Here is a 24444-nt window from a genome sequence, read left to right on the forward strand (position 1 = left end):
GAGCACACTCAGCCTCCCTCAGCTCGAGCACACTCAGCCTCCCTCAGGTGGCTAGCCCACCTGACATTTAACCACCTGTAACCGAGTCCTGTGCCCTAGTACCACCTCTCAGTGAATTTCAACGTCTTCTAATGAGTTTTGTCCAGTTGGCCAACATCAGCAAACACAGATGTGCTACCAGAGTGCTCAAAATCTACAGGGCACCCAGAACATTCTGCATGGTGATATTCAATCACCCCCCAGTAACTGTGGGATAGAATGGTATTTACATGTTTTATGTCCCACATTTAGTTAATTTACTGTGCCTTTTCTAAATTTGATTTTAAATTTTCTTTAGACAAAAATTCTATTTTAAGTCTTTTGCAATTTGGAAACATGAATGAATGAATGAATGAATGCCACTGTCCCTACAGTCCCGAGTCTGCTTAATCAGAGGCCTGCCTCGCCAGTGTTCTTGGTGCCTTTCAGGTATGATGTATGAAGCCGAACTGGGACTGTGTCCTGCTGGTTTCTTTTCCAACATTTGTTTGCAAAGGATATGATTACAAATAATGGGAAATTCAGGTTTTCTACATTTACAACCTAAGAGGCTCCAAGGCTCCAAAGTTCATAAAGCAAAGAAAAGGCCTGGACAGAAGCGGCAGCCACTGCCGAGAGGGGCAGAGGGAGACCAGCAGTGGTAAAGCCCCAAAGGATTCCTTTATCTACTGAAGCAGCTATGAAGAGATGTTTGCACAAGGATTCTCCAGAGAAGTCACGTCTGCTTTGCACAGCATCGGAGAGAAGGAAGGGGCAGAGTCACTCACACCAAACCTTACCATGCTGGCTGAAAGTCAGATTCAAAGACTGTTAGCGAAGAGAAACAACAAGCTCACCAAGCTAATCTCAAGAAAATAACCAAGCCTGCTGCGGACCAGTGTGGAGACAGGCGTCACAGAGAACACACAAACGGCAAATGAAAAGCAAATGTTTACCATAAAGAACAATGCCATGTCTACTCTCTCCCCCAGCTGCCCTCACCAGAAACAAACACAAATTACACATCAGATCTGAGTCAGCGAGAACAACCCCCACCCCAGTGTGCCAGCTCGGGCAGTCTCTGTAGGCCCTGACTCCTGAGCTCCAGAGCCACAGACATGCTGGAAGGCTGCGAGAAGAGCCGCCGTGTCGCAACCTATGTGGCTCCCATGGGTCTGGCTGGATGCTACACATCAAGTCTTCAAAGGCATTTCATGAGTGAGGAGCCCCATGTAATCAGCTTTCCTCTTTAGACTCCAGCTTTATTTTCACTACAAGTATGCTTAAAGTGAGATTCTGACTCACCGACGTAGCAGTTGCATTCTCCAGATCAGGAACTACCCAGGGAGCCTTGTGTTGATTTGCTATGACTCCAAGTATGTCATACCCATGTACAGAATGTTACATTACAGTCAGTATGAACTAATAAAGTAAATCTTACAAAAAGAAATTATGACTCCATGGAAAGCCAGTAGACTACCGATCAGGGACGCATGGGGGGGATACAAGGTAGCACAGGGAACATTCAAAAAGACTACTGGGGCATTCTTACTATACACCAGCCATACCCGAAGGACTTGGTAACGCATGTCTGTTCACAAGAGCTCATGCTATTTGATGCTTTCATTATTGTCCCCAAAGCAAAATGGAGAATGAAGACACTTGCTCTGTAAGGGACAGAAACTTCAATCCATAGCTATGAATGGCATTCCTTCACTTGAATAACCATAGTGACCACCCAGCCGGGGAGCATGAGCACCATCCTGGCCCAGATCCAGAAACACACTCCCTGGAACTAAAAATGGGAGACCCTATTCCTAGTATATGCACACACACATATACACACATACACACACACACACACACACACACACACACACACACACACACACGTACGCACGCACTCACTCACTAAAAAAAAATGCAATTTAAAACAAAAATTTTGTCTCTTTCATGGCTTAAGTGACAGAATATGATACCAGGCCTGCCTGCCTATGGTGATTTGAACATGCTTGGCCCAGGGAGTGTCACTATTGGAGGTATGGCCTTGTTGGAGTAGGTGTAGCCTTGTTGGGGGAAGTGTGTCACTGTGGACATGGGCTTTAAGACCCTCCTCCTAACTGCCTGGAAGCCAGTCTTCTCCTGTTTCCCTGCAGAATAAGATGTAGAACTCTCAGCTCCTCTAGCACCATGTCTGCCTGGACACTGCCATGCTCTCACCTTGATGATAATGGACTGAACCTCTGAACCTGTAACCCAGCCCCAATTAAAAGTTGTCCTTATAAGAGTTGCCTGGCTCATGGTGTCTCTCACAGCAGTAAATCCTAACTAAGACAGAAGTTTGTAATGGAGTAGGATATTGCTGTGACAGGCTTGGCCATGCTTTTGTTTGGAGGATGTGTATTTTGGGACTATGGAAAGCAGTGGGATGCTTTAAGTGGGGTTCAATGGGCTATTCTGGTGGAAATAAGGAAGACTGTTGCCAAGCAGGATTTGAACTGTGGAAGCCTGGCTCTAGAGTTTTGGAGGAGGAGAATTCTAGTATGTGTCAGAGAGACTATTCTTGCCATATTTTGGTGAAGAATGTGGCTGCTTTTTGCCCTTGTCTGAAAAGTCTGCCTGAGGTTAGGGTGAATCAGAGTTAATCTAATTGCATTAACAAAAGAGGTCTCGAAACAATGGTTTAGTCTCAGGAAGAGTGTTTTGATGAAGCATAGCAAGTTTAAAAAGAAAAAAATACAAAATATATGGTTCAAAGATTAAAGGGGTACCAGGAGCTGAATCCTATGTTCAAGGAGATAAACAGATTAAGGGAGTGGTGACCTCAAAGTAAGTTCACGAATGGTAGTACACACCTTTAATCCCAGGAGACAGTGACAAGCAGATCTCTGAGTTCAAGGTCAGCCTGGTACAGAGTAACTTCCAAGTAGAGAAAGTTTAAGTCCAAGGGTGCTGGTACACACCTTTAACCCCAGCATTAAGGAGACAGAGCCATGCAGATCTCTAGAGTTCAAAGTCAATCTACAGAGTGAACAAGTTCTAGGACAGCCAAGCTTAGGCAGTTAAGGAGTTGGAAAACAGAAAGCTGGTGATAATGTAATAGAACAAAGGGGACCATGTTGCAGTCCCGGCAAGCAGCAGAACTCGGCAGCTTTGGCCATGTGGCTCTGACTATAGAGTCCAGAATAGAGGGGACTACTGGAACAGCTACTGCTGGGTAACTGGAGCTAAGAAATTAGTGGTGATTAAGAAGAGACCAGCATCACTGAAGTGAAGTCTTCTGGGAAGTATTTTCTGAGAGCACAAAGAAGCCGAGTTCCAGAAATAGCCAAGATTGTATCTCATGCTGCAGCTGTACTTGGTAATCTGTAAAAGTCACCAAGGTGGCACTGGTTTTGAAGGCATGAAGGTACCATGAAGAGCAGCCGAGGCTTGGCACTGTGAGAGGCCAAGGAAGGACATTGGTGAAGATCTAGCCTCGGTTGCAGTTGACAGCCCAGGACTGAAGGGGTCATGCAAAGGAGTTGAGGCTTGGCACTATGAAGAGAGCTATGAGAGGCTATTGGTGAAGCCTAGTTGCAGCAGAAGACCTCAGGCTACTGGAGAGGCCAGCACCATGGGATGACCACCAAGAACAGCAGCAGCAGTGGGGTAGAGTCAACCAGAGCTGGAGAAGTGTTCCTTAAAGCTCTTTGGCGGAGCCCATAGATCCCGTGGCTCCTAGACACTGAAACAAGCATCTGTGAAGCTGAAGTTGCCTTGGAGACCCCATGATGATGAAGATGCCAGAGCTGTGGGATATCTGCTGAGGAAAGCTGCTAACAGGGAGTAAAACCAGCCAAAGGGCGTTATGCTGAAGTCAACAAAGATGAAAGGAGTTGGAGATCTGAAGACTACTTCAATATCAGCCATGAAGATGCAGAGTTTGGAGTTTGCCAAGCTGGTCTTGGGTTGTTTGTTCCAGTATTTTCTCACTATGAGATTTAAGGATGGTAATGTATATCCTGTGATGTTAAAGGCATATGATCTGCTTTTTGATTTTTGACTTTGTACAGGATTACAGATAAGTGACTGAATGAATCTCAGAAAGGACTTTGAGCTTTGGATTTTTAACACTGGAGGACTTTTGAACTTGGACTAAATGTATTTTGCATTATGCTATGTCTAGGTATGACTCTTATGTTTCATCAAGCCGACGGGGGCCAAGGAGTGGAATATGGTGGTTTGAATATGCTTGGCCCAGGGAGTGGCACTATTTAGAAGTATAGCCTTGTTGGAGTAGGTGTGGCCTTGTTGAAGGAAGTGTGTCACTGTGGACATGGGCTTTAAGACCCTCCTCCTAGCTGCCTGGAAGCCAGTCTTCTCCTGTTTGCCTTCAGAACAAGATGTAGAACTCTCAGCTCCTCCTGCACCATGCCTGCCTGGACACTGCCATGTTCCCACCTTGATGATGATGGACTGAACCTCTGAACCTGTAACCCAGCCCCAATTAAATGCTGTCCTTGTAAGACTTGCCTTGGTCATGGTGTCACACATGACCTAACTAAGACACTGTCTCTTGGATCAATTAATAAAGTAAACTAAACATGTTCTCCCATTTAAAACAAAAAACAAAAAAACCTTAGTAAGAATTTAAAACAGAAAAGCTACTTCCAGAAACTGGACAAATCCAGACAGACTTGACATTAAAGCTATAAAAAAAAATAATAATGTTTCTAAAGCCTCATGCCATGTAGACAGGGTTGGGGTAGTCCAAAATAACCTCAAACATCAGCACAGTATTGTGCCTCAGCAGCTACAGGCAGCCCCCAGCAAACCCTTGCAGGACTCACTCTACAACAGCTTCAAATGGCAGATTAGGCTGCATAGGTATGCACAAGAACTGTGACTCAGAAGCTCGGGGTGCACAAGAAGTGTGACTCAGAAGCCCAGGGTGCACAAGAAGTGTGGTCAGAAGCCAGGGGTGCACAAGAAGTGTGGTCAGAAGCCCGGGGTGCACAAGAACTGTGGTCAGAAGCCTGGGGTGCACAAGAACTGTGGTCAGAAGCCCGGGGTGCACAAGAACTATGACTCAGAAGCCCAGGGTGCACAAGAAGTGTGGTCAGAAGCCAGGGGTGCACAAGAAGTGTGGTCAGAAGCCAGGGGTGCACAAGAAGTGTGGTCAGAAGCCCAGGGTACACAAGAACTGTGGTCAGAAGCCCAGGGTGCACAAGAACTGTGGTCAGAAGCCCAGGGTGCACAAGAACTGTGGTCAGAAGCCGGGGGTGCACAAGAAGTGTGGTTAGAAGCCTGGGGTGCACAAGAACTGTGGTCAGAAGCTCAAGAGCATCTTGCGGGTGTTGAGGTTAGGATTACAGGAAGTATGTTGGTTTTATCTACATTGTCAACCTGACTTGGAATCACCTAAGAGATGCCTCTGGGCATATCTGTGAGGATGTTTCCAGAGAGGTTGAACTGAAGAAGGAAGACCCACCCTATGTGGACAGCAGCACAGCACGGGCTCAGGTGCAGCACAGAATAAAAAGAGGAAAAGAGAGAGAGCTCACAGAGTACCCACTAGGCCTCTGCTTCCTCTTCACAGAGATGAGAGCAAGTGCAGCTGCTTCTGCCTCCGTGCCCCATCCTGCCATGACCACCAGGATCCAGGATCAATGTTCCTTCCTTAAATTCTGTCCTTATCTGCCCAGGGCAGAGACAAAGGCATATAGAAGGTGTGAGGAAGGCTATGGGAGGGTCTCTCTTACTCTACTCTGTACCTTCCTTTCTGACAATATCTTAAGAAAATTACAGAAAAATTCCAAAGACCAAAATTCTCAAACATTCTAATTATAAATAAAACTGAAAGATAGAACAAAAACAAAACAAAAAGGCTAAAGATAGAGGTGGCTCCCAGCATACCTGTGGTCCCGTGTCGAGCTGAGGCGTGGCCCGGAGGCTACAAATGCTCTCTGCACGCATGAGGTACTCTGCTGTCCTCCTCTTCACAGCCTCCCGGCGCGTGGGGCTCGACTCTCCTGAGAGGACAAAGCAAAAGTCTTGCCTTGTGAGAGGGAAACAGGCATTTTAACCCCATCTAGCAAGTTATTTCTCTTCACCCAATTCACATCTGTAACTGTGAGGAAGAAGGCGATGGGAAGTGGCTTCAACCTTACCCCTCAGGCGTTTAGTTTGCCCAAAGCTGACAGGCTGCTCTCTGAATGTGCACTGAAACGCAGCATGTTAAGGAGTGTCAAGTATATATAAAGCTGTAGAAAGTTCTGAGGGTGGGAGCCAAGTCCTGGTTCAGGCAGTATGCAATTTCCAACTGAAAAACTAGGGTCAGACATAATGCTTAGGAAGAGCACCCTGGGACTGACAGGTGCAGACAGCACAAACATCCAATCCAACCCAAGAACAAAACCACTTTGTAATTCTGAATTAAAATCACACTAAGTGAGTTTATACGCTTTGTTGGCAACCAGTTGTCATTCATCTTATACAGGAAAGAAGAAACATACCTGAAATCCTGACATATAAAATTATGTAAGTCTGTTAATAAACCTGGGTCTCTGCCTCCTAAAAACAGCATCCAAATTCTCAAGACTCGAAAGCTTAGCAAGCATCAGGTTCTTGCCTCCTCAGAATGGGATGTTGTGTGTGACTAAGATGTAGGAGGAGCTAAGGTGGGAGGAGTAAGGAGAGGAAGAGGAGTAAGGAAAGGAAAGAGAAGGAAGAGGAGGAGCTAGGAGATGAGAGAGAAGAGAGAGGGGGAGAAGGAGTGAGAGACAGAGAGACAGAGAGAGAAAGAGAGAGAGGGGAACATGGAGATGGATGTTCGAGTGTCTCTAGCAGTCAAAGGTAGTTGGTATGTCTAGGTTGGGTATTGGGTTACACCTCTGATTGAGTGGGCATCTTGTTATTGAGCTTCACCAAACATATAATGGATAATCTAAGCATTAGAGTCTCATTTGTACTGAGCCACGTGATTGGCAGAGCCATCTTCCACACTGGTTTCTCATGAGTGGCAGAGCTGGTATTTCTGGCTGGCCATTTCTAGTTGCTGTGCACACATGGCCTCTGGCCACGGAACATGGCGGCTGAGCTAGGCAGAGCCACCACAGCTAAGATAGTCGGCTTGACCAGCAGCCATTTTAAATAATTACTTCAACAAAGAGGCGCCCAATGTGGGGCACAAATTCACTAGAAATTTAAGTTTATTCACCTGAGAGTAAAAGTTGTATTTATTTTAAAGAAAGTGAGTGAGTGAGTGAGTGAGTGAGTGAGTGAGTGGCACTGATTGGAGTCACATGACTCCAGCATGGGAACTGTGAACAAAGAAACTGCTGGCTAGCAGGTCCTCTGCTGAGAGAAATTGTAGGCTGCTCTGAGCCAAGAGAGCCAAGTAAATAAGCCTCCATTGTAGAGCAGTTACTGATTTAAGTATAAAGTTAAAATATAGGGATTATTTGCTTTTAGGAAAGATTTATAAACAGATTTGTCCAGATCAGGTGGGGATTACCGCCCACAGTTTGGAACTTAGGGAAAATTGTCACTGGCTCTATAGTAGAGAGTACAGTGTATAAGTGGAAGCTGCTCTGGAGTACAGAGCCAAACAGATAGATGGTATAAACAAAAAAACTGTTCTAGGCAGAGGGCCAAACAGAAAGATAGTGTAAATCAGGTGTATTCAGATGATATAAAGTTATATTGCCTCACAGGAGATTCGGGTTCTGTCTAACGTGGGCCCCACAGAATTCTGGGTTCATTTCCTGCTTGGCAAAAATAGGGATGGCCTAAAGAATAGGCACATACAGTATTTTAGTTATTATACTGATTTTATTTTCAAGATGGGTGTGATTTTCAGTTTTGTGGTTATATTTTTCCTCTCAAAAAGAGGTCAAAATAAAGGTTTTTCTGGTTACTGGCTCAAGGAAATTCTGTTTAGGTTTTAGGTTTTTTCTGTGTGTTTTCAGAAGAGACAATTAAGATATTTCTACCTCCCAGAGTTATATGGATTAGACATGACAGAGACAGGCTACCAGAAGACTAGATTCCAGAATTCAAACAGAAAATTATCTTGATACTAAAATTTGTTTTGAGAATTGTATATTGCAGAATACACAGCCTTGGTGTATCCATCAAGCAAGCTGAGCAGACCTGCTCAAACCTGTGATGTCCTGGAATCTCAGCTGAATGCAGTGAAGACACAGACAACAGAGGCTTATCAATTTACTCTTCTCCCTGCCCCTCTTCTAATATCTCAACGCCCAAATTCAGCTTGAAGAAGTTAATAAAGAGTCGGCAGCCCTATTCCCTGGGCTTGGGGACTGAGGTACTTAATATTAGGTTGTCCTTCTAGGGAAAAGTAATGGTTTTATTGGAACAGGGAGGGATAGTTAGAATTGATTACTTAGCTATAACCTATTTGGTAGAAATCTGTATAGTTGTTATTAAGCTAAAGTTATATTTCTTAAATGGTACAAAATTTATTTTGATTTCAAATTTAAGGATTTCATTGTATGAGTTTCTTATTGATATAAAAGTGAGATTAATATTGTTATCCTCATATAGGCAGTGTGCCTATAAAACACATTTAGGAATAGAAGGCTTAGACCCAGTCCTTCTTTTAACTTTTTTTTTAACTGATTTGAGATGGTTAGCCTGTGAGTTAAAGGCCTATAGCAAATTCATGGCTCTGAGTTTATTGTTAGGGTATTTTCTATATTTTATTTAGAAATAGCTGAGAGGAGTTAACAGACAACAGTCCAGATTGCCTTACATGGATAGTTGGTTTTCAAAACATCAGAAGTCCACAGAATTGACATTACAAACATTTCTGTATTAATGCTTATTTTGATTAGGGACCTGTCTGCTCCTGACAGCTTCCCTGTCTTGGATTCTAGGAAGAAATTGAGCATCTTTGGAGTTACTCCCGTTGTGGTGAGACAGCCACTAGGCAAAAATTGCCTCTTTTTACCTACAGACAAATTACTATCCAGAAAAGGACACACTTGCGGAATAGTCGACTGATTATATCTGCCAAGACAGAGTAATCAGCCCTTAAAAATTCTGCATTACTAGGTCTGTCAGATGATCCTGGGCCAGAAGGCTGAAGGTCAGATGCTCCAATGTGTTGTAGTATAGGGACTGTCCAGGTGTTCAGCAGTCTCTATAAATTGGCTAATTTTTAGAAGCTATGCTTTGTGCTTACCATAATTTCAGTAAATTCAGTCATTATGGATTTCTGACGAGGTTGAAGACTTACAGTCTCATAGCCAACCCAGGCTATTTACATTGAGAGAAAAAATCTGGGAGGATGGTTTTCCACTGACATTCATTCTAAAGCCAGGAAAAAGGCCAGGTTCAGAACTAAGTCTTTTAGTTAGGAGAGATGACAGAGGTTCTGTTTAGTTGACAAAATTGATGGACTGGGTATTAGGTCTATCTTGTACCTTACTGACACAAATTGGTATAGTTATGCTCTAATTGTATTTTGAAAGTTTTTTTTTATTTTAACAGGAAGGGTGATATGTAGGAGGAGCTAAGGTGGGAGGAGTAAGGAGAGGAAGATGAGGAGTAGGGAGAAGAAGAGGAGAAGGAAGAGGAGAAGCTAAGGAGGAATGAGAGAGATGGGGTGGGGGGGGAGGAGACATGGAGGCAGATGTTCTTGAGTCTCTAGCAGTCAAAGATAGTTGGTATATCTAGGTTGGGTATGGGGTTACACCTCTGATTGAGTGGTTATCTTGTTATTGATCATTACCAAATATATAAAGCCTTTGGATAATCTAAGCATTAGAGTCTCATTTGTACCGAGCCTGTGTGGATGTCAGGATGGTCTGGGCAATGCCCAGCCTTATGGAGACAGCCATGGAAGATTGGCAGAGCCATCTTCCACGCTGGCATCTCATGGGTGGCAGGGCTGGCGTTTCTGGCTGGCTGTTTCTAGCTGTGGTGCGCACCTGGCCTCTGGCCACAGAACATGGCAGCTGAGCTAGGCAGAGCCGCTGTAGCTTAGATAGTCAGCTTGATCAGTGGCCGTTTTAAATAATTACAGCAACACTAAGAAGCACCATTTCATTCAGATGGATAAAAAACCATGTGTTACTGTGTGGTGTGTGTGTGTGTGTGTGTGTGTGTGTGTGTGTGTGTGTGTTATTTGGGACTAGATAACTACAACTTGGAGGATTCCCTGGGGAAGATTCTCCCTCTCTCAGCAGTTATTCATCTAGTGGTAGGGACTTCCCTCACCTACACTGGGATGTCACCTGGTGCTGTCACTGTGCAGTTCTTGTGATCTTAGCTGACCATACTCCTTCAGATTTCATAGATGCAGCCTCACTGACATATACAGATGATACTACCTCATAGCAGACTTCCTGGTCCTCTGGGTCAACCTTTCTCCCCCCTGTTTCACAATGTTCCTACACACATACACACACACACACACACACACACACACACACACACGTTGGAGAACCCTGCTTATAAGGTTGCATTACCCCATGACCAGATGGCTCTGAGTTTGGTGGAAAATGGAGGACTCCCTTTCTCACCTGGGCCTCCCTGTCTCTACCTATCTGGAGAGTGTCCCTGAACACAGGTGCCTGGCCTTATCAGAAGAATGACCTTATGCAGAGAGACTCAACTCAGCACCCACTCTGGCTTCCAGGTGGCATGATAATTAGATAGTGTATTGTGTCCAATCACCCCTAAAAGCCCTTACATACCCTATTCCCGGAACAATAATGTTGAGTTGTCTCAATGAAGCTGATCTGAGAACTTAATCGATTGGCACTCACAGCCAACCAAACCCTGCCACCACCACCACCACCACCCCCAGTGATCTTTGTGGACTGGTGGCCAATGGCCCATGAGGAGGGGGACACACACATGCACACCAAAATCAAAAAAAAGGAAATCACATAAGTAACTGCTGCATACTTGTGAGATGATGTCACACACACAAACAATGCTGTTCTTCTCCAGTTCTGCACACCCAGGCCATGGCTGGGCTCACTGCTTTGAACTGTGATATCCATCACATTCTAGGTAATATTCAGCAAGCTCTAACTTAAACCTTGCTTAGCATTTGTTAAGCTTCAAACTCAGCTCTAAGTAGTAAGCCTGTCCCACGTGCTCACTTGAGAGCCATGCTGAGTTACGGAATACATGGCCACAGCCACATACAGTCCCACTCACAGTTTGTCACCAAATCACTGCTTTTTTAACTTTTGGCTTTTCTGCCACTTTCTAGGCAGTCTCCATAGTAACAGAGAAATGAGGACTATAAGCCAGCACTGAAATGAACTCCCGCTGCTGATGATGGGCCACTTCCATGGAAACTACAAGCATGAGAGAGATACTGGGAAGGCTTCAGAATGTACCTTCCATATACAGATTATGTGATTCCTCCACTCGGCCCCTTCAGAGGCCATGGTGACTGACAAACAGCAGCCATGGATGAAGACCAGCCCTTGAGAGAGCTGTCAGTCAATGTCTATGCCCTGGACACAAAGATAGCGCTGCAGATCTCCAGAATAACTCCAACTCATATTGTTGACAAAGTGTTTCACACAGGTTTTAAGTGAGTGAGGATGATCACTTAGATGGAGCAGACACTGTCACTAGGCTTTGGCATTCCAAGGAGAAAGACTCCCACTATTCAAGACTGATGGTTAATCCTGTCAAACTGACCGGGTTGACTTTTTAAACAGCCACATTTCTGGATGTCTGTGAAGGTATTTCCAGTGATGACTGCTATGTGGAGCAGGGAGCTGAGGTGGGGAAGAGCCACCCTGCACAGGGTGTTGGGGACTGAGAGCAGAAAGGGGCTTTCCTACACAGCTCCATCCTACCTAAGCAGAGGGCGTTTCCAAACTCCAGATCCTCCAGCCTAGGATGCACTCTCAGCAACTCAACACAGACCTTCCGGTAACCTGGCTGATCTTTCTTGTCCCAAGCCGCCTGATTTATTAGACTGCTGTTTTCCTGGGCTCCCCAGTCTGTAGACAGCATTGTGTCTACTCAGACTCTGACAGCATAAACCACTGAGCATAGCTGACACTCACATATGCACATAAAAGCTAAGTTAAATCTAAAAGGAAAAATTAGAAACTGTATTTCTCTGGACACCAACTCTGCTGTTTTACAGAATACATGGTCTCTGCATGCTAGACTATGGGAATAACTAAACTATGCAAGAATCATGACCTCTGGGCACCCCTTCATCGAACTGCACTCTACTTATAAAAAAAAATTATTTCTTCTCTTTTATAACTGAAAATAAGAGCTCAGGATGGGAAATATTTTCTCAGTTACAGAGGTAATTTTAAACTTGACACCTAAGCCAGGTCTGTTCCAATTTGGAGGTGAGGTATGTTCCAAATGCCTAAGTATTAACACTGGTCCTCAGCTGCTGGGTACAGCCTCTGAGATGGCTCCTCCTGAGGCTCTGCAGACCCACAGGTGGATTCACCTTGCGACTGCACTGCTGAGAGGTGACAAAAAAAGGCTTGGAAACAAGGTCTAATTGGAGGGAACAGGTCACTGGGTTGGTCTTCTTGCAGGCTCATCTTGTCCCGGGACCCTGTCTGTTCTTCTTGCTCCCTGACTGATTGTGAGGTGGGCAGCTCTGCCAATACTCCCAAGTCACTCTTCTTCCAACCTCAAGCACAGAGCAATGGACAGCTGACATTGGACTATAGCCTCAGAGACGCTAAGCCAAATTGTCCCTCTGCGGCATCTGGCACAGAAGGGAAAAAGAAAGTGAACTTAAAAGATGATTGTCCTGTTTGAGTAGAACAAGAAAAAAAAAAAGTGTGGAGAAGCATGGCAAGCAGGTGACAAAGGACAATAAAGTTGAGCAGGTGCACACTGCATCGCACGGCAAGGTGTGGTCAGACACCCAGGCTGACAGACAGATGCACAGACATTAGCGCCCACAACTACATCCTCATCATCAAAGGGGCCCAGGAGGAATATAAAAACCTAGTTAAAAGCCGCATTATTAGACATTCACAGAAAAAAGAAATCTACATTTTGATGTAATTCTAAAAACAACAACTGTCATAACAGGGTCAGTATGGGAAAATGGTTCTTGCAGGGGAGAAACATCTCCCACCTGTGTTGGTTACCCCAGAACTGACTTGGGAATCAGAGTCTTTTCTCACTTATCTAGCAAGGAGCAAAGGGCACATTCTAAGTCACACAGGGGCCAGAAGCCAGTCCCACCCACACCAGTGGCTCTTCCACTCCAGCCTCCTCCGTCTGTCCTCACTGCTCAACAGGAAAGCACTGAATGCAGACCTGGCCAGCTCAGACCTCTGGGGAGCCGGCTGTCCATAAGTGCACCTCGCCAGCAATCTCCGGAGACTTTCAGGGTCTCCTAACCAAATTTTCAGCACATGCACAGAACCTGATCCCCACACAAGCCTCTCCTGAGCACATCCTACTCATGAGTGCGCTCGCGCTCGCTCTCTCTCTCTCTCTCTCTCTCTCTCTCTCTCTCTCTCTCTCTCTCCACACGTGGTGGCCTCAGACTTCCCTGGGCTTCCTCGCTCCAGCAAGGACATCAGGCCAATCCGTGCGCACTGCGATGAGTTCTGTTTGATGCTTTTTCTTTGCTTTTTCTTTTGTTTTTGTTTTACATCTGGGTCACATGAAAGAATGCTCCTATTTAAGATGGCCTTGGTGGCTACAGTTTTTAAGTGATGATTGACTATATTTAATGATGCTTTGTTCTTCTCAGGTATAGCCTACCATTTCCACCTTATGTTAAGTGTTCTGAAAACAAAAGGCAACCTTGAAAGAAGGAATGATTTGCCCATCTGCATGTCTTGCAGGAGGTGAAGCCCACAGCACTTCAGTGTGTAACAAGAGCTGGTCAGTCAGTTGGGAAATCGGGAAATCGGCTTTGTATTTGTATTGAGCCAACCCCCTATCAATGTTGTTCTCAAAACCAGTTGTTAAGTGACCCCCAGAAGTGAAAAAGTCACCAAAAACAGTTAAAGCGAAAGTCGTAACAGTGCTCACTGCTTCCTCAGAATGCTACCTACTCTGTCAGTCATGGCTCGGCAGGCTGCTAGCAGATCCTGAGCTAACCGCCACTGCAGAGCCAGTCCAAGAGCCAACTGTTTCTCTCTGCTCTTCCACTTCATTTTATTTTGTAATTTTAAAAGGAGATAATCAAAAGATTTTCATTTCTTTCAAAATACCATTGCTGGTCATGTATAGGGTACCACACCCTTAATAGCAGCACTCAAGACATTAAGGCAGGTAGATCTCTGTGAGTTCAAGGCCAGCTGGGTTGGGTCTTTTTGTTTGGTTTTAAAACAGGATTTCAAAGACCATACTGGCCCATGATCTTCCACCAAGGACTGGTATTGCATGTGTGCACCACCATGTGCAGCTCTTGTTTCTCTTTGTTTTTAAAATGAGGTCTCGCTGTGTGATGTCATACCTCAGTCCCTGAATCCTGGGATGCTGCATCAGCCCCACCCGGACTCCCAGCACTAACATCAAGGCATGCACCACCACACCTCACTAAAAGCTGGCTTTCTGCCTGATCCTGATCTGTCCGTTACTTTCAGAGCTAAGACTGAGCCCAGGACCTTGAGTATGTCACACGATGCTACACAAGGCCCCGCCACTGAGCCATGTCCTCCTCACGAGTGGTAAGAAACTCTCCCAATTCCTAAAGTTCTAATATTCTTATGTTCTCAAGTCAAATGGCTTGTAAAGACAGAGAGAAACATTAAAACCCACATTAGAAGGCACTAACTGGCCAGACACATGGTACTAGGAGGCTGAGGCAGGAGAATTAGGAAAAAAGAGACACAGACACAAAAGGAGAATGAAGACTCCAGAGAAAGGAGGCCGCTGGTAGGAGAGCCTCCCTTCAAGTCTGGTGACCTGAGTTTGACCCCTGAGCCCCTCATATCTAACTAACTGGCTAGCTAAAATGCAAAAGGATTGTTGTGCTTTATAACATGGGCTAAAGATACAAGAAAAGTTGGAATGAAAATCATGCCAATTAACATCTGACTTTTCTGTCAATAGAGAAAGACCCCTAATTTCCACAAAGCCTTCTGCTCACTCTTTTATCTGCTGTATGAGGGACCATAGTACAAGTGGCAATCCACAAAAGAACCAACTGTAAGAGCTGTTTTCTTCCTTTTCTTAAGATTCATCTTCACTGTATGTGTATGGGTGTTTGCCTGCATGTATGTGTATGCACCATGTGAACGTCTGGTGCCTAAGGAAGCTAGACAGGGGCATAGATCCCCTGGACCTGGAGTTAAAGAGAATTGAGGGCTACCATGTGGGTCCTGGGAACTGAACCTGGGTCCTCTGCAAGCACTCCTAGACACTGAGTTGTCTCTCCAGCCCCAACAACTGTTTTCTTGATACCATATTAATCTACCTCATTTTTCCTTTAAAATCAAGTAACATGAGCAATGAAGAGGTTGTAAGTACTTTATCATTTGATTTCCCAGAAGAGTCACAGGTTCCATAAACACATCCCTTCCTTTTAAAAGAAAACAATGTAACTACACTTATTTATTGTGTGCGCCACGGCACACAAGTGGACATCAGAGTCAACTTGCACTAGTCAAGTTTCTCCTTTCACACTGTAGCACCATGTTGAATTCAAGTCATCCAGCTTGTCAAAAATGCCGTAATGCACATAGGCCCCTCACCAGCTCCAACAGCCCCTGGTTAAGCACTAACTGATTTGGTATCCATCAGAACCAGAGCACACAAGCTCATCTTCCTGGAGTCTCTTTAATACGAAGCTGAACCTCTCTCACTATAGCAGCTCAGGCTATGCAGCACTCCTGGACTACACTGCTCGAGCTAACTGCAGGAAACACACGGGTCTTCCCAGCAATGATCTCCTCGTTAAGGAAGTAGCTAAGGCAAAAAGCTCTCTCTCCCATTTACTCCTGGCCCTCCCACCCACACCTGCAGGAGAGAGGCCTGGATACTAAACTAGGTTCCAGTGGCACTGTGACCTCAATGCTGTCTCAGGACACCACATACAGAAGACCCTGCAATAAAACTTTGCTAACTGAATAAGCAAATGAATTACTTTGCACCAGCAGTACAAGGTCGGACTAAAGACACAGTGGTCTCCCCTTATCCACAGGGATTAGTACTAGACATCCTGTGGACATCCAAAGTCTCCAGTAGGGCCAAGTCTATATAAAGCTCCTGCTATACCACAACCAACCAAGACAAGGTCGAAGTGACTGATGGTCAGGCAGGTATACTGGCTAATTGTGGCTTTCTCCAATTTTCTACTTATTGTCAAACTGGAACAGGGAACAGGGGACTATATCTTGACAGCTAGGGGTGCCTCTCTTACCCCTCCCTATCCCTGGGTGTCTTTCTCCCAGAGAGCGACAAATGCGTAAGATGTGTGGTTGGAGATCACAGTCTCTGTCACTGAAATGTACAGGAACAGACCCTAGGAGAACTAAGCAACACGGTCACACTAAAAGGGGAAATGACATTTTGATACAATTTTGCTGGAAATTGTCAAAACAGTATCAACAAGAAACACAGGTATTCTAAGTAACTGTAAACCATGAGTAAGTAGGACCAAGTCCACCAACTATTTCTCCTACTTGACCGCCACAGTTGTGAAAGACTTTTTAATGGTTTGTAAAAGCACAGAAGGCATGCCCTGTGACCTGCAGTTCTTCAAATGACACTCACTTCTGTGGCCACCCACTGCAGCATGGTAGCTGCTGAGGAAAGGCAGGTTCACACTCAAACGAGAACGAACCAGAGGCTGAACGGAGCAGTTCACACAGAGCAACGCTTAGTCATGAACTCATAACAATCTGGGAGTTAAAGATCACAACTACTAATGCAAGGAGTCACAGAACAATCTTAAAACTTTCGCAGAGAGCCTAAGAGCCTATCAGTGCTAAAACAGTAGTTTCCAAACAGCTAGACAGTCGCTTTCCACTTGAGATTTTGGGTTTATTTTTTATTTAATTTGATTTACATTATTCCTGGATATTTACATTTCTTCCTATCTGAATCAATGATGTCTTTAGTAATCACGGGCTTAACTCAGTCTTTTGAAGTGAATGTTTGTAAACTGTATTGCTGAAGATATGAAATGTGCTAAGGCTGCTGACAGAGGTCGTCTGCTCAGCCCTGGGGAGTTCTCTGTCCCTGGCTTGTGAGGCACAGCAGCTGTGCCTCACACAGACTCACATGAATGAAAATATTTAGATGAGAAGCCACCCACTTAGTTTATTTTCCATATGACTTTCCTGTAATTATTTTGTAAACTGTTCACACAACAATACATAAAAACATCTGCAAAAACAGGTAATTAATGTGTCAAGCCACACTAATGCATTTTTTATGGCGTCCATGCTTCGTCAACTGTAATTATAACTCTTTTTTAAGCAGATGATGATGTGTTTGTTGCAGTGTGCAAGTGGTGATTTCAGATGCTCTGTTTACTGCTCGTACAATCTGAATATCAAACTCCACAGCTACTTAGCCAGCACTGCTTTACCTAGCTTTTTGCTGAAGCACGAAAGCACTGCTCTTTCTCCAAGCTATAATTTCCAGTAAACATTTTTGTCATTAAAATGTGAAACTCTCAGCATAAAAGCTGACATGGAAATAGTGAAAAATTCAAGGAGCATACCCTGGCAAACTGTATCTTGACTTTCTTCCTCTGCCTGGGACCCTCTAGGAACTACAGCACGATAGCCCATAGAAAACAGACAGCAAAACCTCCCCATGGTCATGGTCAGCAGCTTATAGACTGTTCTGCTTCTTATTGACACAGGAGCCCCTCGGACCCAACCAGCGCACACAAAGCTGACAAATGAAGACCAAGCCTTCCCAAACCCATTCTGCTTTGTGTCAGCTGACTCTTCCAGGCTAACCCACAGGGACTGTTGTACCCTCACTGCTGTCACCATAACTAATCTTGCTCCCAATAATAAACCAACTGCCGACAGACAGTCCTGATGGCCCAAGGCATGTGACCTCTCAAGTTCTGTTTCCTAAAATTACAAAATAAGCACAATGCTATACAGTCTTTCCCAGCTCCTTCTCCCCATTAGAAACAAAAGGACAATAAAAACATCTAGATGTGGTGACTCACCCCTATAATCTCAGCTCTACCCTCAGACAAGAGAATAGGGAATTCACTGCTAGCCTGGGCTACATTGCGAGTCCCAGGCCAGCCTAAGCTACATCAGACCTACTCTAAAAAACAAGGGAAGGGCCAGCGAGATGGCTCAGTGGGTAGAGATAGTTGCTGTCAAACCTGTCAACCTGAGCTGTCCCTGGGACCCACAAGAGGAACCAGTCGCCCTCTGATCTCCATATTCACACCATGGCACACAAGTGGACCGTGTGCGTGTGTGCGTGTGTGCGTGTGTGCGTGTGTGCGTGTGTGCGTGTGTGCGTGTGTGCGTGTGTGTGTGCAAAAACACACAAAAAATGAATATGCATACATTTTTAAAAGAAGTAAAAACACAAAAGGGAAAAGCAAAAGCATGAGCAGACCCAGCAGCTCTGGACCTGAGCGATCAGAACAGTCGCAAACAAGTCTCTGCGAGAGACATGGAAAAGTCCATGCAGGGGCCAGACACAAGCACTTGATATGAACCTTTGATGATGAGCTACTATGTTCTTCAATAAACTATTACTGTGACGTTGTTCCTCCAGAATATGGCGAGCATGCTGGACCACAGGAGTCTATTAACATCCTGTTTCCATAGAGATCAAAAATATTATAGTCAAGCAAACGACAGCTGCCCGTTGCCAAGACTTAGCTGATAGCTGGAGGGACTTATGGATGGAGTCTGAATAAAGAAAACAGAATCCAGTTCCAGGGCTGCTAGAGCAGGTACACATGGCAAGGGAGGAAAGGGGACAAGGTACCCTGTGAAAGCCAGAAAACCACAGGCTCCCTAGGATGACTTCTACTTGACAAGATATACTATAAATGTAACAACACGCATAACTGATGCATTTCAATGGCTGGACTCTGCACACTTTTGCCTGTTGGCTGCCAGCCACAACTGTCAAGATTCAACTCAGTGTCTCCCTCTTCAAGAAGCCCTCTTCTCCGTGGGCCATCTCCTTCTTCCACCAGGCATCTACTTCTATGGGAGAATGAAAACATTTCCAGACAATACCTTCTGTCCCAGGCACTCCATTAGGAGAAAATGATTAACAACAGATCACTTGGTTTTAAGGGCCCTGCAGACAAGACAGACAGATGCCTTGGTGACTGACAGCACAGGAGTCCATCCATCCTGAAGATAAGCAAAGGTGTGAAGTGGCAAGAGGTTGGAAAAGGGCTTCTGGTCTGAGCAGAATTGAGGAAAGTCAACCAGGAGGAAGGGACATACCCAAGCACAGCCACATGACTGTGCACAGGCCTCAGCCCTTCTGAGGAAATAAAAACATCCCTGAGGCTGAAGCTGAACGAGTGACAGGGCCTGACTTCAGATAAGCCTGGGGAGGGAGACAGAAGGCCCAGTGCATAACCTGTGGCCACAGTAACTGAATGCGCCCTAAAATCAATGAGTCCATCTTTAATAACTCACTCAGAAGGCCTGAGATAAGCCTCAGAAGATAAACCACTTGCTGTACAAACATGGAGACCAGAGGACAAATCCCACAGAAAATTCAAGTGGATGTAGTAGGTCACCTATAATTCCAGCACTCTAGACTCAAGCCAGAGGATCCCTTAGGCAAGCTGGCCAGCTAAACAAGCCAATCCATGAACTCCAGGCTCAGTACAAGAACCTGCTTCTATAAATAAGGTGGAGAGAAATTAAAGACATCAGCCTCTAGCCTGTGCACACATGCCCCCCCATACACACATGCAAACACACGAACACATGTATGTGTTCCCACAGGAAGAGAAAGAATGGGTTACATTCAATAAGAACAGACATTGCAAAAATAATTACGAAGTTGTTCTCAAAGAGATGGCAGAAGGCAGGCTTCCAGAATGTTGGGGAGTGAGCTGGCAAAGCTCTCAGCAAATAAAACCATACAAAATGATCCAAAGCGTCAATTCTAGACATTGATGGGGACATACATAAGAACTGAGGAAGGAGTGTGACTGTGTGTGTGTGTGAAACTACAGCAAGAAAAGCAAAGGTCTGTGACATTTTAACATGAAGTTACTTCTATCCGCTTCCAGCCTAATGCAATGGAATGGTAGCTGTGAGGACCCAGCTACACTGAGTCTCCCTGAACTTCATGGGAGTGAGACCTGTAATCAACATGAGAAACAAACCAACCATGGTGTGCCCCATACGCTCTCAAATCGGCCTAGGATCTTAAAAGCTGCACATATGCACAACAGAGAGCCCAGGATCTCCTCCTCACAAATGGGTGGTCCTTCACAAGGAAAAAGCAAAAGCCATGGAAGACCTGCAGTGTGTCTCATCTGTGAATACAGGTGCTACCCCCACACACACCTCAGAGGCCACAGCTGAGCCACAGCTAAGAACAGAAAGTGACACATAACAGAACAAAACACAGCAGGGACAGCTGCCCCTAGAGGGATGAGAAGGATGCGGAGTTGCTATAGAATCCAACAGATCAAGTTCTAAGCACTGAAGAAAATAGGAGACAAAAAAAAAAAAATGTGGTCCATACAACACAGGGGAAGGTGGCCAACAGGAACCCCAAGGGGACCCACATGCACATTTTAATAGGCAGAGAAGTTCAGGAGCCACAAGAGAACACGCTGAAGGAATTAAGGAATGAGGTAAAGAGCAGTCCTAGCTAGCAACATAAGAATGAACTCAAGAAAAGTCACTAAGAGTAAAGAAAACAGCACAGAGGTTTAAACACCTATAGAACCGAGTTCATTAATGTCCACAGAACCCAGTCTACAGAATAGGAAGGAAGAAACAGGCAAAAAGTACCCTAGCCCAAGCTTCATAAATACCTATGTGCACATGAAAAACACCAGCAGACACCAAGGAGACAAGTGCCAAGAACCCATTCAGACTAGAGGCACACATGCGCACCCAGAGGTCAATCACACAGCCATACACAGAAAATCCTCCCACCTCCTCCATCCCTTTGCTTTTTGTTGTTTTTTGTTTCTTTGTTCCTTCTTTTTTTGTTAGTTTGAAGTAGATTCTTGCTAAGTAGCTCAGGCTGGCCTTGAACTTGAAGCAATTCTCCGGCCTCAACCTACTATGTGCTGGGATTACAAATACAGTAACTGTAAAACCATACCATAAGGCGTATTTGTCTAAATATGCAGCCTATGTAAGAAGAAAAGCAAAAGAGACCAGCAAGAATGGAGCCACAGAGAAGCAGTGTCTATGTACTGCCGGTCTTCATAGCAGGGGCTATCCTCGGGGAATCTTCGGAGCTCTGGCCCAGCCAGAGTGGCCAAAGAGTTGAGGCTCTCCAAGGGGCAGGGGGAGCTAGAGCAGGATGAGCCACCACTGGGAACAAGGGGCTGATGGGGCACAGTGGGCAGCTAGGTGCCAAGGTTGAAGCCATCAAGAAGGAAGTAACTGCAGTGGTTTGAGCAGAAAGCTTCCGGAGAGACTTCTCTTCCCCGAAGTGTTCCGGCTCCAGAAGACATATGCTATCAGACAGTCTTTGACGAAATAGCTCTGGGACTTTCTCCCTTGTGGGTAGGGGCTTATATACATTTGAGGTGGTTTGGAGTCTAAAAGTAGATGCTTTCTATTGGCTTGGTCTGAGTGTTAGGGATGCTTCATCTGCATGTGGAGGGGCTTAGGGTATTGCCCCTATATGACTGATTGTCACATTCCTGTCCATGGGGTGTCGTGGTCACGTGTTCCAGGACAGGAACCTAGTTGGGAGTAGGTTAACTGCCTACAGTTCTCAGATGTGAGAATTTACCGGGGTTCCTGAATCTACTCGACCTTACCAAGTTTTCTGTCTGGCGGCACAGTCCGCTGCCCCACAGTTATTGAACTTAGGACAATCTTACCATAAAGTAGATGCTTTAAACTAAAATGGTTATTTCTGTAATCTGCAGAAAAACTTCAGTGAGAACTCAAAAGTAATACAGCTTTAATGAAACGGCATTCTGGGAAATATCTACTTACTCCAAGAGAATAAGGCTGACAGCCACAGGATGACAGACACTGGTATGGCTGACAGAACTCCAGCTAATTCATGTAGTAAATGAATAAAGCAGAGGCAATTCCATAGCTGAATTAAAAACAGATCCAACTGTCCCTGGTTTGCAATCAAGATGCTCTGATTCCAAGCAATAAACAGGCAAAGGACAGAAAAGGTTGTACTACACAGAGAATACTCGTAGGCCAAGTAACTGTAGTAACACCTGACAAAATGTGTTTCATAAAAAATAGTTTATAATAGGGAAGGTAAATTAATCAGAAATGTAGTAATTACCATCAGGACCCCAAGATAGAGAAAGAAAAGGTTACAGAAATGAAGAGACAGACAATTCAGCAATATTAGAGACATCTCAACAATGGTTAAAATAAAGACAGAAAATGATGTTCAAGAATTGAGCAATATTTTAGCCAACCTGTACTGCATGGCACCTGCAGAATATTCTACACTATAGTGTCAGAATAGTTAGAATTTATAAGCCCACACAGAACATTCTCTAGGGCAGACTATGTGCTGACCACAGGACAAGGCCTGACAAAGATTTAAAATGCACAAAGACTATTCACCAACCACCACAATTAAACTGAACAGCAATAATTCACAAATATTTTACTTCTTCATGTTTTGTTTTAGAAATTCTATGTTGCTAAGTCCTTACTTTGTTCTTTTGCAATAACACACATACACACACACACACACACACACACACACACACACACACACTATTTTCTGTTCTGATAAATGTAACTATCATCTCTGGTCCACTTTCGGTCATCTGTACTTCTTCTGTCTCTGCCTAACTTTCCTCACACAATGAACAGCTGTAACAGGTCACTGTGTGACCATCCCACTGCCCAGGTCACAAAGACTGTGTGCTTCATTCTCTCCTCACTTAAGGTCCCTTTCTCCAGGTGCTTTGAGTGAATGTTGTTTTACTGGCTCTTAATCGCTGTGAACTTTTCCTTGTTGGGTTTTAGATATTTTTCTAATTCCTAAGTTTATTTTAAGATATTCAGTTCTCTGAGGTCTTGTCTTTACAGTTTGCCATACACCTTCAGTCCTTCTCAGCATCCCACCCAATGTTCACACTGAATTTGTCAGACTGCCTCTTTGCAACAGATACTGTCCTCAGCTCAGCTCAACCTTGACAGTGGCTCCCTTCCCCTTCAGTGGTGACTTCCCCATAAGCATTGGTCAGAATGCTCTGAGTGTCTCAGGGGATAGTCTGCCATCACTGCAGCTGCCTGCTCCCCAGACAGGACACACAGGACCTGCATCTCCAGCTGGCCAGCCCTAACTACAAGCTCAGCTCTGGTATTCTTAGTCATTTATAGGCACAGCTCCATTAACGAAAGACTCATGGCCTCACCTCACTTGGTTCCTGCTTCTCAAAAACCACTGCCCATCACTGCTGTGTGGTATTTTTAGTTGCTCCAGGAAACAGAGAATATATGGTCCTTGCTACCTATGTTACCCAGAAGAAGAAACTCAGAAGGGGTCTACACACATGTGCTGAGTAGACATTCATGTGAGGACAAGAACATCCATGCCACAACACACGTACAGAGGTCTCAAGATCACCTTCAGAACTGGTCCTCACATCCCTTGTTGGACACAGGTCTCTAGCTGATCACCACTACATATGGCAGGCTAACTGGCCTCTGCACTCCCAAGGACTCTCCTGGGCCTGGCTCTCACCTCACCATAGGAACAAACAGGTGCTACCCAGTGCAGCTTCCACAGGTTCTGTGCATCTGAGCTCCATCCTCGTGCTTTCATAACAAAATACTTCATGCACTGAGCCATCCTCCAGCCCTAGAAATCCTATAATTACTAAAATTGACTATTAAAGAAAACTCCAAGACGGCATGTGTCCTAGGTAACGTTGCCACTGTCTAGGACTCAAGTCCAGCGGTGGTGAGATTAGCCAGGAGTCCAAGAAGCATGCAGATGAAGAGAGAACTAGTAGAGCAAATGTAGAAAGGTTCGCCTAAGAATCAGAAAATTAAGTAATTACACTGTCACCAAGGCGACAGAAGAAGCTCTGGAGGCAGAAAGTGCCATGATAGCTGACATGAGGTGACAAAACAATGTTGGAGACTGAAGGCCCTGCTCAAATCAGAAGCACAGAATCCATGACACCTGTCCTTTGGTCCAGAATAAGTGGTCCCCCATCTACACAGAGAAATAAGTGATCCCCAACTACACAGAGAAATGAGTGCTCCCCATCTGCACAGAGAAATAAGTGATCCCCAACTACACAGAGAAATGAGTGCTCCCCATCTGCACAAAGAAATGAGTGCTCCCCAT

The 24444-nt window shown here is 44.9% G+C and overlaps 1 protein-coding gene across 2 annotated transcripts in view; it reads right to left on the reverse strand.

The window, feature by feature from the left end:
- Positions 1 to 24444, reverse strand: part of Rps6kc1 (ribosomal protein S6 kinase C1) — a 138111-nt gene that overhangs the window by 64131 nt on the left and 49536 nt on the right. For both annotated transcript variants that reach the window (XM_028761156.1, XM_028761159.1), the window contains exon 7: positions 5917 to 6032. In XM_028761156.1, coding sequence (XP_028616989.1) covers positions 5917 to 6032 — 116 coding nt within the window. The remainder of the gene's footprint in view (positions 1 to 5916; positions 6033 to 24444) is intronic.

This window comes from Grammomys surdaster, unplaced genomic scaffold, assembly GCF_004785775.1.
Source record: "Grammomys surdaster isolate TR1022 unplaced genomic scaffold, NIH_TR_1.0 130, whole genome shotgun sequence".
NCBI classification, from domain to species: Eukaryota; Metazoa; Chordata; class Mammalia; order Rodentia; family Muridae; genus Grammomys; species Grammomys surdaster.